The sequence below is a fragment of the Eremothecium sinecaudum genome, chromosome VI (genome assembly GCF_001548555.1).
Source record: "Eremothecium sinecaudum strain ATCC 58844 chromosome VI, complete sequence".
In the NCBI taxonomy this organism is placed as follows: Eukaryota; Fungi; Ascomycota; class Saccharomycetes; order Saccharomycetales; family Saccharomycetaceae; genus Eremothecium; species Eremothecium sinecaudum.
In genome coordinates this window covers 527,037-540,544 of record NC_030897.1, presented here as the reverse complement: position 1 = coordinate 540,544, position 13,508 = coordinate 527,037, and the positions used below count along the sequence as shown (strand labels likewise).

General features: G+C 40.2%; 6 protein-coding genes and 1 non-coding gene across 7 annotated transcripts; 3 read left to right on the top strand and 4 right to left on the bottom strand.

Moving 5' to 3' along the window:
- Positions 1-231: 231 nt before the first annotated feature.
- RAD54 (DNA-dependent ATPase RAD54) lies at positions 232-2,829 on the top strand (the record flags this gene model as incomplete). The annotated part of the gene is made up of 1 exon (XM_018133069.1): positions 232-2,829. The coding sequence occupies one exon, from the start codon at positions 232-234 to the stop codon at positions 2,827-2,829; it is 2,598 nt and encodes an 865-aa protein (XP_017988805.1).
- A 258-nt stretch (positions 2,830-3,087) lies between these two features.
- Positions 3,088-4,380, top strand: YRB30 (Yrb30p; the record flags this gene model as incomplete). The annotated part of the gene is made up of 1 exon (XM_018133070.1): positions 3,088-4,380. The coding sequence occupies one exon, from the start codon at positions 3,088-3,090 to the stop codon at positions 4,378-4,380; it is 1,293 nt and encodes a 430-aa protein (XP_017988804.1).
- A 148-nt stretch (positions 4,381-4,528) lies between these two features.
- CUP2 (Cup2p) lies at positions 4,529-6,529 on the bottom strand (the record flags this gene model as incomplete). Its single annotated transcript, XM_018133071.1, has 1 exon — positions 4,529-6,529. The coding sequence occupies one exon, from the start codon at positions 6,527-6,529 to the stop codon at positions 4,529-4,531; it is 2,001 nt and encodes a 666-aa protein (XP_017988803.1).
- A 573-nt stretch (positions 6,530-7,102) lies between these two features.
- Positions 7,103-8,203, bottom strand: AW171_hschr63781 (FTR1 family protein; the record flags this gene model as incomplete). Its single annotated transcript, XM_018133072.1, has 1 exon — positions 7,103-8,203. The coding sequence occupies one exon, from the start codon at positions 8,201-8,203 to the stop codon at positions 7,103-7,105; it is 1,101 nt and encodes a 366-aa protein (XP_017988802.1).
- Positions 8,204-8,450: 247 nt separating this feature from the next.
- On the bottom strand, positions 8,451-8,521 carry AW171_hschr63780. Its single transcript has one exon. It is a non-coding gene; the product is annotated as a tRNA-Gly (tRNA).
- Positions 8,522-8,733: 212 nt separating this feature from the next.
- On the top strand, positions 8,734-9,993 carry SUA5 (threonylcarbamoyladenylate synthase; the record flags this gene model as incomplete). The annotated part of the gene is made up of 1 exon (XM_018133073.1): positions 8,734-9,993. The coding sequence occupies one exon, from the start codon at positions 8,734-8,736 to the stop codon at positions 9,991-9,993; it is 1,260 nt and encodes a 419-aa protein (XP_017988801.1).
- A 218-nt stretch (positions 9,994-10,211) lies between these two features.
- PMR1 (Ca(2+)/Mn(2+)-transporting P-type ATPase PMR1) lies at positions 10,212-13,064 on the bottom strand (the record flags this gene model as incomplete). The annotated part of the gene is made up of 1 exon (XM_018133074.1): positions 10,212-13,064. One exon carries the CDS (start codon positions 13,062-13,064, stop codon positions 10,212-10,214), a length of 2,853 nt encoding a protein of 950 aa, XP_017988800.1.
- Between the last annotated feature and the right edge of the window lie 444 nt (positions 13,065-13,508).

Here is a 13,508-nt window from a genome sequence, read left to right as displayed (position 1 = left end):
GTGGGGCAAAAAAATATTCTAGAACGGGTTAAAAGAACAAATACAGATCGTCGTGCACCTTTTTTTATTTTTTTTAATTTTTATTTTACTGGAAGTTGAGATCTCAGATATTACCCGGAGAATGTGAGCATCGCGATTATGTAACAAATAACATACTGGAGTGTGATTTTGATATTATAAACCAAAGAATAAGTTGGTGGCAACTGCCGATAGTGTATAAAAATCGACTCGATGGCGAGAAGAAAGCTTCCAGATAGACCGCCTAATGGAATTGGTGCTGGAGAGCGCCCAAGCCTTCGTCCATTGCGCTTGAATACCGAAGAAGCGTACGGTACTTTAACGCGTCCGTTTAAGGTACCCCTCAAGGTAGATAAATCGAAACACAGCGAACGGTATGGGGTTCGAGCTTCGCGGAGAGCTGCAACGGTTTATGCTGGGATGGATGAGGGTGATATGGAGAAGGTAGGAGTCAAGCGTGTGGATGCATTGTCTTCCATTAGGCTTGCACGCGACACGTCCAGATTGGAGCAGATAGAGAATACACTCAAAAGGTCTTTTACAGTTCCGATTAAGGGATATGTACAACGGCACAACATTCCCCTGGCGCTAGGGATGAAGATTAAGATCACGCCTCCCCCACGGCCGCTTCATGATCCGTCAGAAGAATTTGCAATTGTGTTGTATGACCCTACGGTAGATGGCGACATACGTGAAGAGAACATAAACGACGTTTCTGGATCCGAGGATGTGCAGCGTCAAGAGAAAACAACGGGTCCTGCCAAGAGGACTTTGGCACACCCTGAAAGGATGTCAAATGGCGTAAGGAATAAGAGCCTAAGAGAGTTGCTGGGATCGCCTGATAACAAGTCAAAAAAGTTTCCATGTGTTCCTGTTGTTCTTGACCCCAAGCTTGCCAAAATATTGCGTCCCCATCAGGTCGAGGGAGTCCGATTTTTGTATAGGTGCGTCACTGGTTTAGCGATGAAGGACTTCCTAGATGCGCAGAATGTGTTGAAACCGCTGGCCGCGAGCGCTGAGCACCTATCGTCATCACCGACAGAAGCTCCTGTAGAAGAAGCGGTACAAAATGCCGTCGTGGAAAAGAACCGCGGGGCATATGGATGTATTATGGCGGATGAAATGGGTCTGGGAAAGACGTTACAGTGCATTGCGTTGTTATGGTCCTTGCTTCGACAAGGCGCAGAAGGCAAAGCTACGATAGATAAATGCATAATTGTCTGCCCATCATCGCTAGTCAATAACTGGGCGAATGAGATCGTGAAGTGGTTAGGCCCTAACACGTTATCTCCTTTAGCAATAGACGGCAAGAAGAACTCATTGTCTAATGGATCAGTTGCTATGTCAATAAGTCAATGGGCGCTCGCTCAGGGCCGTAATATCGTAAAACCCGTGCTTATAATTTCGTATGAAACGTTAAGGCGTAATATTGAAAACTTGAAAGGTTGCAAAGTCGGGCTAATGCTAGCTGATGAAGGTCACCGCTTGAAAAATGGTGACTCGTTAACATTTACTTCATTAGACTCCATTAACTGTCCCAGGAGGGTAATCCTTTCGGGTACACCAATCCAAAATGATCTATCGGAATATTTTGCCTTACTAAGTTTTAGTAATCCCGGACTACTTGGAACTAGGGCTCAATTCCGTAAAGATTTCGAGATTCCAATTTTAAGGGGACGCGATGCTGACGCGACTGAGAAGGAAATTGAAGAAGGGGAGTTAAAGCTGCAACAGCTATCGCAAATAGTGTCAAAGTTCATTATAAGGCGTACCAATGACATTCTATCCAAATATCTTCCTTGTAAATACGAACACGTTATCTTTGTCAGCCTTTCCCCTTTACAGAAGGCACTGTATGAACATTTCGTAAAATCAAGGGAAGTCGCTAAATTAGTAAAGGGCACTGGATCACAACCTTTGAAAGCTATTGGCTTACTAAAAAAATTATGCAACCACCCGGATCTGCTGGATCTTCCTGATGACATTGAGGGCTCAAACCATTTACTTACGGATTACCAGAGCAGCACGTCAACATCTCGTAACTCAAGAGGAGCATCGTATGTCCAGACATGTCATTCAAGTAAATTTGCTATTCTTGAACGTTTTCTGTACAAGATACGAACCGAATCGAGCGATAAGATAGTATTAATTTCGAATTATACCCAAACGCTAGATTTAATCGAAAAAATGTGTCGTTTCAACCATTATGGCGTATTAAGACTAGATGGGACAATGAACATTAATAAGAGACAAAAGCTGGTTGATAAGTTCAATAAACCTGATGGGGATGAGTTTATCTTTTTACTGAGTTCAAAGGCTGGTGGATGCGGTATCAACTTAATTGGTGCAAACAGGCTGATACTGTTAGACCCAGATTGGAATCCTGCCGCAGATCAGCAGGCTTTAGCACGTGTGTGGAGAGATGGGCAGAAAAAGGATTGTTTTATTTATAGGTTCATTAGCACTGGAACCATAGAAGAAAAAATTTACCAAAGACAGTCTATGAAGATGAGTTTAAGCTCTTGTGTGGTTGATGAGAAGGAGCATGTAGAGCGTCTGTTCAGTTCAGACAACTTGAAGCAATTGTTCCAATTTGATGCTCAAACAATCTGTGATACTCATACAACCTATAACTGCAAGCGATGTAAGAATGGTAAACAGATTACTAAGGCTCCAGCTATGTTATACGGAGATGCTACGACATGGAATCACCTCAACCATAGTGCATTATCAAGAACAAACGATCATCTACTAAAGAATGAATACAATTTTAATGACATTAGTTACGTTTTTCAATATATTTCTCACTGAACACAGTTCGTGAGACAGGGCATGCAATTAGTAAATAATAACCAAGGAGGCTAGCATTATAGAGTTTAGCATATACTGAGGAAAGCTCATTGGTTTTTTCATAAATAAACTTTTAATTAATACCATTGTAGAATAAAATCTGGTAGAACTTTTTCATGAAAAACGAAGTGAAACTAAAGATTATTATAATTATTATCTTCTGTAGTGTGTAACCCTTCATTCGTTACGTCAACATTTGAAGTTAAAGCCTGGGACGACATGGACGAACTCTTATCCAGGGCTGGAAGCCAGGTGGTGTCATTTGCAATTAAGTCTAGTGTTTCTGTCGCCTCAACTTATGCTATAAAACAATTTACCAAGTTTTTAACACATGTCCCGCAAAGAGATGCTAGTCGTCTACAAAAGCTTCGGAAGCAGTTAGAGACGAGAATAGACATTATTGATAATGCTATAGGCTTGATTAAGCTCTGCGTTGTTCGGGGTAATACGAATTTGGGCTCGACATTATCCTTAGTTCTGGACTTAAAGGATGAACTATTACAATTTAATCTTGAAATGGATGAAATACTCGCACCCTCTAATTTAGGAGACGCAAAATCTAACAAGAAAGACAGCCATGATCAAGCCGCAGTTTCGTTGCTGGAGGCTAAAATGAAGGAATTAATCCATCGCATAGAACTTGTTATACCATTAATTAATTTGTCTATGACCACTTCTGGTGTAAGCACGTCAATGAAATTGCCCAATAATGTATCAGCAAGTTTGTTACTTCAAGCATCCAATCATATTGTGAAGTCCAATGAAAAGGCCATATTAACAGGAAATAAAATTGATATCCAAGTAGGGCCAAAGTTTGAAGTCACAGCATACAATATCTTCAATAATAGCTCAACTATTATCTGGAAAGAACGTATGGCAAGATGTGATTTAAGAGTTTATAGATCAGCCATTTCGGAAGCAAATCCGATCCAATACGACTATTATATTGAATTCAAGGAAAACTTTGATGACGGTCGGTACCATGACCTGAAGGAGGACAAGCCGGTCAAGCTACGTTGGCAACTAGCTAAAGTAATAAGGCTATTCTTTACCGCTTCTGGGAAGTTACTGAACTTAGAAGAACGAGATTCGCCAGTTTTAGTATTGAAAATAGACAAAAACCTAGAACGAGAACATATTACATCTACGGAAAACATTGAATGGATTGCCCTAGGTGAATATGAAGATATAGTGGAGACTTCTGATAATGAGAGCACAGAAGAAGCTACAGAGGCGCAAGAACGTGAAGAAGGGTCTAGTAGCGAGGAAGAAAACTATGATAGTGCCGAAGAAGAAGAAGTTAATCCAGAAACAAGCAAATCTCTATCACTGTTGGAGTATATAATAAAACTTGCTTCTCTACAAGACAATGACCAAGCTTCAATTTTGGAGGTAAAGGACGAAAGGTTGTCATTATATTTGAATGATGAGAATCCTAATTCGGTAAGAAGTCAACGGTATGATGTGAACGCAGTAACCGAAAAGCTAAATGATACTTCTCTAAACAAATGACCTTCATATATACTATTGTTTAATCCTGTGAATGAATAAATGATTAGAAACAATACAACGTCATTGAAATCCGAAATTTAGGAAACAATTACCTAGATCGTTAATTCATAACAATGAACCTTACGTTACTTAGTTCCAATTAATATGACTACAAGTTACCTATCAAACTCTCCAAATCTACATACTCATCATCATTGAACGCGAGCAGTGAGTTTTTACTTCTTATGTCCAAAGGCGATTTTTTGGCAGCTTCTATGTTATCCTTTTGCTGTCCATTATCTTCTATAGCAGATGCTGCTGAAGGTCCAACAACATTCCTTTTCCAACCTGAGGTTGGAAAGTTAGACTGTGTCTTTGAAGAGCCCCCTTGATCTGCAATAAACTGACTAATGTCCTCATCAGATGATGTAATAGTGTAGGAGGTGGCAGCACCATCCATGGTAGCACCCAGGCCTATAGTTGCACGATAATTGGAACTATTGCCATTTACCACAGAGTTGCTACTGCCATTCCCCATCATAAGTATTGTTGTATCACTGCCCGTCTTCTGCCCACCCATATCAGTAGAATTAGATACGTAAAAAGGCGGATTAAAAGATAACATGTTGTTAGAAGTCTCAAAAGCGGAGAGCTCACCAGGATCAACATTGTTAACAGTAGTAGACGAGTCAACCGGCGACTCCGTCAACGGAATGGGCCCATCCATAGGACATTGACTATACCGATGGTTTTTATGAATGCTAATAGATCGCTGCCTCGACTGGGCCTTTTGTTCCGCGTAAGGTACTTGCTGCCTAAATCTGTCTGTACTGTTTGATTTTGACCCATGGATTGAAAACGATTGGTGATAGGGAACTTCATAGTTTCCATCAGGTAGATCTAGAAAACTGGGCGTTAAAGATAGAGTATTAACCGCAGGTTGCTTAACACTATTATCCAACGCAATAGAAGAAAACTGAGTATTATTTCCAGAATAACCTGATGGATTCGGTATATTCGAGATTGTGTCTGCGGGTCTGCTGTTATTGGAGGATAGCCCATTGCTGGATGTGTAATCCATGCTGTATAAAGACGGCGACTGTGAGAAGCGTTTCTTTTGATTAAGAGAGCAGTGCAGCATATCTTGGTAAAAATGGGAATTACTCTTATCAACATTGCTGGAGTTCAGCAGTGAAGATATTGAATCTGAACTATTCAGCTTTTTAGGCATAGGATCGGATGCAACGGAAGGGACGTCCGAATTAGCCAATTCTCGTGAGGAATTTGAATGCAGATAATTAGACGATGCCATATAATTGATATTGAGATCGTTATGATCTTGAATAGTATTATGCTCTGAAGAAATCCTTTGCTGTCTCTTTTTTAGGTCATTGTAATTTAACTCAGTTTTCGAAGTGTCAGTGAAAAAACTCATCTTCTCTTTATTACCACCGTTCGCATCTTGGAGTAGGATACGGTCATATAGGTTTAAAAGTGGCGTCGCAGACTGGACGCTGTTATCTACCGCTGCAGATATATATTCGTTCAGTGGTATAGAAACCTCTCCAACCTGAGTTCTAGTGAATGGTGTAATCGGTTTCATATTCTGAACGGGATCTAACCCCAAGTGCATCACATCTTGCATGTATAGACTAGATTTTAATGGAGCAAACGAATCATCTCCATTTATACCGTCATTGTTATTACTGGCATTATTGATAACAGGACTCCTATTCTGCTCGTTGTTGTTCTCCTGCTTAGACTTCATCTCTAAGAAATCTGAACCATAAGAACTTCCTTCAGTGAAATCCGGTTCGATAATACCATTATCATCATTTTTTCGCTTCAAAGATGTTTTATTCTGTCGATTCTTATGACAAACACAGAGCTCACTATCACTACATTTGCATTTGTCATCTTTAGTCTTACTTCTTGTACCGTCCTTCGCCTGCTTCAGCAAACGCCTTTTTTCCTCTCTCCCGCATGTACAAACTCCGCTCGCGTGCGTGTTTTTATTTCTTCGCAGCTCTTTACAATGTGCGCATGTTGTCGACGGTCGACCTTTGGGCTTGATCATCATCAGTGGCTGATCAGTGTGATTACACGTAGTAACACGGTGCCCCCTAATACAGCGTTCACAAGCATACTTAAGCCCATTAATGAGAACCATCAGAATAAAATTACCTCTACTATTTAAACTTCACCTTAAGTGACAATAAAAAAATTTCTCAGAATTTTTCTAAAATCACAACTCTAACTCCCAAATCTATTCACCACAACAACCAGTATCTTCAGATACCTTAGCTTTTTTGCGTTTAAAATTGATTCTCCTTTTTTAAAATCTTTTCGTACCCCCCTGGTGTGATCTTTATATGCACAACGGTTCACCAATAAGCAGTTCTCAAATCCAGTGGGCCAATATTCAACTTCCAGCGCACTAGTACCCTACCAGGAATCTTATCGACCTGAGAATGGCATATAGGACCCCGTCTTTTCCCTGTTTATTTGATTTAAATAAAAGATTCATCCAACGTATTGTATTAAATGTATGTTATTTACTAACTGCGTGATATTTTGTTGCATTACATACGATACTCGTTTCTTTTTATTAATAGAGATTTTAGACGTCACGGGATCCGTATATTAGCCGCCCAGCCCTCTCCCATAAGACACCGGTACAAACCAGCACAACACTATAAACATCCCCAAAGTACATTAGCAGCAAGAAAAACTCATGGGTGAATCAAGTAGTAGTTAAGTGTCCCTCGCGGTTAAAGTTAACGTTCTTCGCCTTAGCGAATAAAATTTCTTCTTCGTCTTTGGAGATTTGCTTCCTTTTGAATATACGGAAAGGATTTAGGTCTGATAACCGCTTCTGGGTGAATGGAAGATGCCCTCTCTTCTCCTCAAAGATCATGAGCGAAACTATGACTATAAGGGCAACCCAATAAAAGATGTAGCATAGGATGCTTGAAAGGTAGCCCGTGTTTTGCCAGCCGAAGATAGCATTGAATATACCCCACCCGTCATTCATCTCCGGGTTACAACAGTTCACGTGATAGACTGAGCGCAGGATGTTGTAGGAACCGTTACCGCTGCCGTTCTCCGAGGCATCACCACCACTTGCTGTATTGAACTTGTAGGTCTCAATGTACCAAGCTCCCCTAGAAAATAGACCTGCTGCGATGAGGTACAAGAGACAGGTCGAGCATACAAGGAAGATCTGCATAGAAGAACGTGTGGCACCATAGTATAAGAACATACCAATGGCTGCACCGGCTAGTAATCCAACTACCACGGGCAGAGGGTATGATGTGGCCTCGACATCCCCTGCTGCACCAACACCAGCAACGAATACGACGGCCTCTAGGCCCTCCCTTAAAACAGTAACAAAAGGTAACATAAATAACGCATATCTTTTTACGAAATGACCAAGCTTCCAACGGCCCTTTTCCTTATGTCCTTCGACCAGGGCCTGAGCAAACTTCAGGCGCCATTTTGCTTTCATTTTGCTTATGCGCAGCATTGGGATACCCATCATACTGATCATTATGCTGGCAATAAACGCGAACACTGACTCCCAAATATCTTCGTAGGGACCGTAAATATCATTCTGGTAGCGGTAATATACACCGATCGTAGCACCACCGATAGCTAAACATATTAGAAGGCCAAGAGCTACACCCAACCAAAGTTGCTTTTTGAGACGGCGACGAAGAGATACATTTTCCTTGGATACTGTCCTATCCACGAACGACAGTAATACCGAGACGATAATTGCAGCTTCCAGACATTCTCTGAAGCAAACAAAGAAGACTGCGACGTTGAAGACTTTGTTAGCCATATCGATATTTTAGCAAATTCTTACGTTATATAGAGTAAATAGCTTGAGCAAGTATTCACAAGCATGAGAAAATATGAGCTAATTAGCTCTTTATATAGATTAGAGTACGCAATATAATTCTGACTGTATAATTCTCATTTTTACTATGTGATATTGACATCAAAAGGGTGCATGTTCATGACGGGGTGCAATTCTCAGATTAATTACTATTGAGATACGGTTGTGATTAAAAAAAATCTTAAAAAATTGCGCAAGCCCGGAATCGAACCGGGGGCCCAACTATGGCAAAGTTGGATTTTACCACTAAACCACTTGCGCTTGCTGATAAAAGTACCACTTCATACAGAGTACACTACTCCTTAAGTACTACACGTGGTCACAAATCTTGTAAAAGGTTTTCTGAGTAGCTGTATGTGAATTCTGCCGATGCCATTGCAATATGCATGAGTAAAAACAAAGAGCATAAGGTCTGGACAGAGGGTGATAGAAGCAGTTAATACTAGTAGGGAAAGATTAAGTTTTGATAGTGAATGCAGAGGTGCTTTTTGTATAAATTAAAATCAATCTGCTGTAGAAAAATGTCATATATTACCAAGACTTTAAAGGTCAACCCTGCTTCTATTCATTTCTCAGCAACGTCACATTTAGACGGATCCCTTCCTGTAATTACTGATCCTGAGACCAAAAATAACTTGTTGGAAGCGGCGCGGATTATTAGGGATACCAATGATACTGTTGCATTTCCTACAGAAACAGTTTACGGATTAGGAGGCTCATCGCTGAACGATGAATCAGTGTTGAATATCTATAAGGCCAAGAATCGTCCCAGTGATAACCCGTTAATTAGCCACGTTTCGTCGCTTGACCAACTGAACCGTAAGATCTACATGCAGGAGAATATCAAGAACGAGCTCTGCAATATCCCAAAAATTTACCATAAATTGATAGAAAAACTATGGCCTGGGCCACTTACGATTTTACTACCTGTGCCTGAAAGATCTCCATTATCTCAGTTAACTACAGGCGGCCAGCCTACCTTTGCAGTGCGCATTCCTTCCAACCCAGTAGCCCGGGCGTTGATTGCTTTGAGTGACACGCCAATAGCGGCACCGTCAGCAAATGCATCTACAAGACCTTCCCCTACGCTTGTTGAGCACGTGCTGTACGATTTAAAGGGTAAAATACCATTAGTTTTGGATGGTGGTGCATGCGATGTTGGGGTCGAATCTACAGTTGTTGATGGCCTTGTTCAGCCTCCTATGTTACTTAGACCTGGTGGTTTCACATACGAGGATATCTTGGAGTTAGGGGGAGATGAATGGGCTACTTGCAAGGTAGAGAACAAACACGCAGTAGAACTTGGGGAGAAAGTTAGAACACCAGGGATGAAATATAAGCATTACTCCCCAAGGGCGCCAACGTTGCTGTATGCTCCTACAAAAGAAGAGTTACCGATGAGTGCTAGACTGGAAACTGTAAAAGAAGATATAAAGAAGTGCATAAAAGAAAAGTTCAACGACGGAAAGAAGGCGAAGATAGGTCTGCTTACAACCATGCATTTTCCAGCCGATATGTTGGAAAGTCTTCAAGATGATGTTGAAATAGTACTAAAATCTTTAGGAACTGTAGGAAAAGAAATTCAAACGAACTTATTTGCTCTATTGCGTAACCTAGACGAAAAGTGTAACGTTGACTTGATTATTGTAGAAGGTATACCAGAAAATGAAGAGGGACTTGCAGTTATGAATAGACTGAGAAAAGCTGCTGCAAACAACATAATCCCATTTTAAAGGACAATGTCGCTCATAATATGTTGATAAAGCTACTTGTAAATATTAACTGTTTTATTCGATAACTCTATCTAAGTGCATAAGCAAACGAGTAATATATAAACAAATTATAACACTATAGGAATTTTCTAATTATTTTAAGAATGGATTTTATCGATTGTCATTGCTTCTTAAATGATGAACAGACCTATAGATATCCAGACTCGGTACGATGGTCTTTATACCATGGAAAAGTAGTATGAATCCTGCACTGCATTCTTCTTAGCGTAATATTTTCTCACTTCATCCGCAATGAAAACACTACTACTGATCACTAATAAATAAAGTAGATCACCAATGCTCAAGCTTTCAGTCTTAAATATAGATTGAAAGAATGGAACATAGATTGCACATAGTTGACCGATCAATGAAAAACCAACCGCATAGTTGAACATCTTGTTATTAAACAAACCAATCTCAAAAATTGATTTCGTTGCATGTCTGCAAGACAAGGCACTAAACATGTCGAAAAACACAAAGCAAGTGAATGTCATAGTAGTATCTCTTGCGGTAATTTGGTTATCTTCTGTCATTTCTTTGACAAATACATATATGGTTCCAACAATAATAAACGCAGCGTTAATCAATAAACGTTTCATAACTTGAGTAGTCAAGATCTTATCAGTTCTTTTTCTTGGAGGTTTCCTTCTAACTTCCTGGTCAACTGGCTCGACTCCCAACGATTGAGCTGGAGGACCATCCATTAGAATATTCACCCACAAAATTTGCATTGCGTTGAGTGGGTTTGGTAACTTAAATGCTATGGCAAGGGCAACTAACGAGAGGGTAGCGACTGAGGTGGATAATTGGAAGGTCAAAAAGTTCTGGATATTATTGAAGATTCCTTTACCTTCTTCAATTGCAGTCAAGATAGTACTAAAATCGTCATCAGTCAAAACCATATCTGATGCTTCTTTGGCAACATCGGTTCCCATATGACCCATTGCCACACCTATATCAGCCAATTTCAGGGCAGGCGCATCATTCACACCATCACCGGTCATAGCTACAATATCACCTCTCTTCTGTAAAGCTCGAACAATATTCAATTTATGCTCAGGAGTTGCTCTGGCGAAGATATTCACATGGTCAATAACACCAGCAAGCTGGTCATCAGTCATACGATCTAATTTATCACCAGTTAACACACTTATCTCAGGATTAATGACAGGAATTCCTATTTGTCTTGCAATATTTACAGCTGTGTTTTCAGAGTCACCGGTAATCATAATTACATGAACACCGCCCTGTAGCAATTCCTCTATAGCAGGACGAACAGTAGCTCTTGGGGGATCTTTCATACCGACTAATCCAGTGAAAACCAAATTCTGGAAGCCACCCTCTGTTAGCGCTTTGTTTGCAGGGATATCAACCTGTGCAAATGCAAGAATCCTTAAGCCTTCAGAGGCCAATGACCTTGCACAGTCATCAATAATAGCTCTATGTGAATCTGTCAACTTCTCAACTTTTCCGGTGTTACTCATATAAAAGGATGATTTTTCCACAATTTTCTCAAAAGCACCCTTTATATACACAACATGCTTATGTGGGGAGCTACCATTATCAACTTTAACCGCCATGAATTTTCTTTTCGAATTAAATGAGAGTTCCTCAATCTTTCTAACATTTTGTCTTTCGTCGTCCATACCGAATTTTGCAAGCACTTCAACCAACGCTATATCTGTTGGGTTTCCTAAATACTTCGCATGCTCGTGAGAATACGAAGCGTTGTTACAAACACTTCCAATTTTCAAAGTCGTCCTAACATCCTCAGTTAGGTGCGTAGACAACTTTTGGCCCTTATTTAATCCATTCAAGGATTTCGATTCCACCACTAAAACATTATTCTTATTAGCCATACTTCCCAAACACCATATTTTAGAAGCCGTCATATGATTTGCTGTTAGCGTACCAGTCTTGTCTGAACAAATAACATTCACTGATCCCAAGGTTTCAACACTAGGCAAACGGCTAACAATAGCCTTTCTACTAGCCATACGCAATACGCCTAAAGCTAAAGTAACCGTCACAATAATAGGCAAGCCCTCAGGAATAGCAGCTACTGCTAAAGAAACAGATATCTGGAACATTTCCAACCATGATCTTCCCTGAATGACACCAATTATAAAGATAATACCAATTAAGAAAAAACTCATATAAGATAGGTCCTTTCCCAACTTGTCCATTGCCAATTGCAACGGCGTTTTAGGCTTTTCAATACTGTTCATCATTTCGAAAACTGTCCCAAACATAGTGTGTTTACCAGTTGAAACCACAACCCCCTTACCATGTCCCTCCCTAACCAATGTTCCCATAAACGCAATGCTTGCTCTATCACTAATTGGTATAATGCCACCAGGAATATCATTATAAGATGATACATCAACCGCAGCATTCGACTTGTGCATGGGCTCCGTCTCTCCGGTTAAAGTACTCTCGTCAACACATAGGTCAACACTTTCAATAATACGAAGATCAGCAGGAACCCGATCACCAACCTTGACAGAAACAACATCGCCAGGAATCAACTCCGCAGCTAGAACGGTCTTCTCGACACCATTTCTAATTAGATGACAGCTTGCAGGAACTAACTTCTGTAGGGCTTCAAGGGACTTTTCTGATCTATACTCCTGAACAAAACCCACAGAAACCACGATGACAATGGCCAGAGTAATACTTACAGCATCGTCGATGTTTCCCATTAAAAAACTAATTATCGCTGAGCCGATTAATAGCAGAATCAATGGGTCTTCGATAAACGTCGACAGAAATCGCTTCCAAAGCGGTTCTCCACCATCTGCACTAACCTCATTCGGACCCCATTCCATCAATCCTAAGCGGACTTGCTGTTGGTCCATAATACCATTCTTTGCATCTGTATTTAACTGTCTTATAGTTTCTTCAACTGTCAGCGAGCAATATTCTAAGGATGCATTGGGCTTCAGTAATGCCTTAGATGCTAGCAATGCAGGGTCAGAGCCACCTTGTTCGGTATCCTTCCTCAAATAAGAATCAAAAGGGTTATCACTCATTATAGCAAATCCTAAGTATCTAAAAGTACTACCCAAGTGCTTAAAGTCCGCTGCTTTTTCCTCTTATTTGCAGACGGAGTATAGTTTTAATTTTGCCCTAAACGTCACTTAGAAAAGTTCAAGCTTTTTTCTTGAAGGTTAGAGCACGTTATAAAAGTAGTACCAACAAATTCCGATTATTAAAATCAACTGACACACTAATTGGTTAACTACAACTACGTTTAAGATATATGGATTATGGATTACTGGAGGCATTGTTGGTAGTATTAAACGCGAATTACTTAAATTAAAGAGTGGTCTATATATGTATATATATTTATTACAACTGTACAGATAATGCCTGTCTAGTTCAGACACAACTAGCACAGTTGGGTATTGAAGGAAGTGAATTGGTTGGATTTCATAAATATTGGATAAAGCCTTGGTATTAAATTAGAAAAAGTA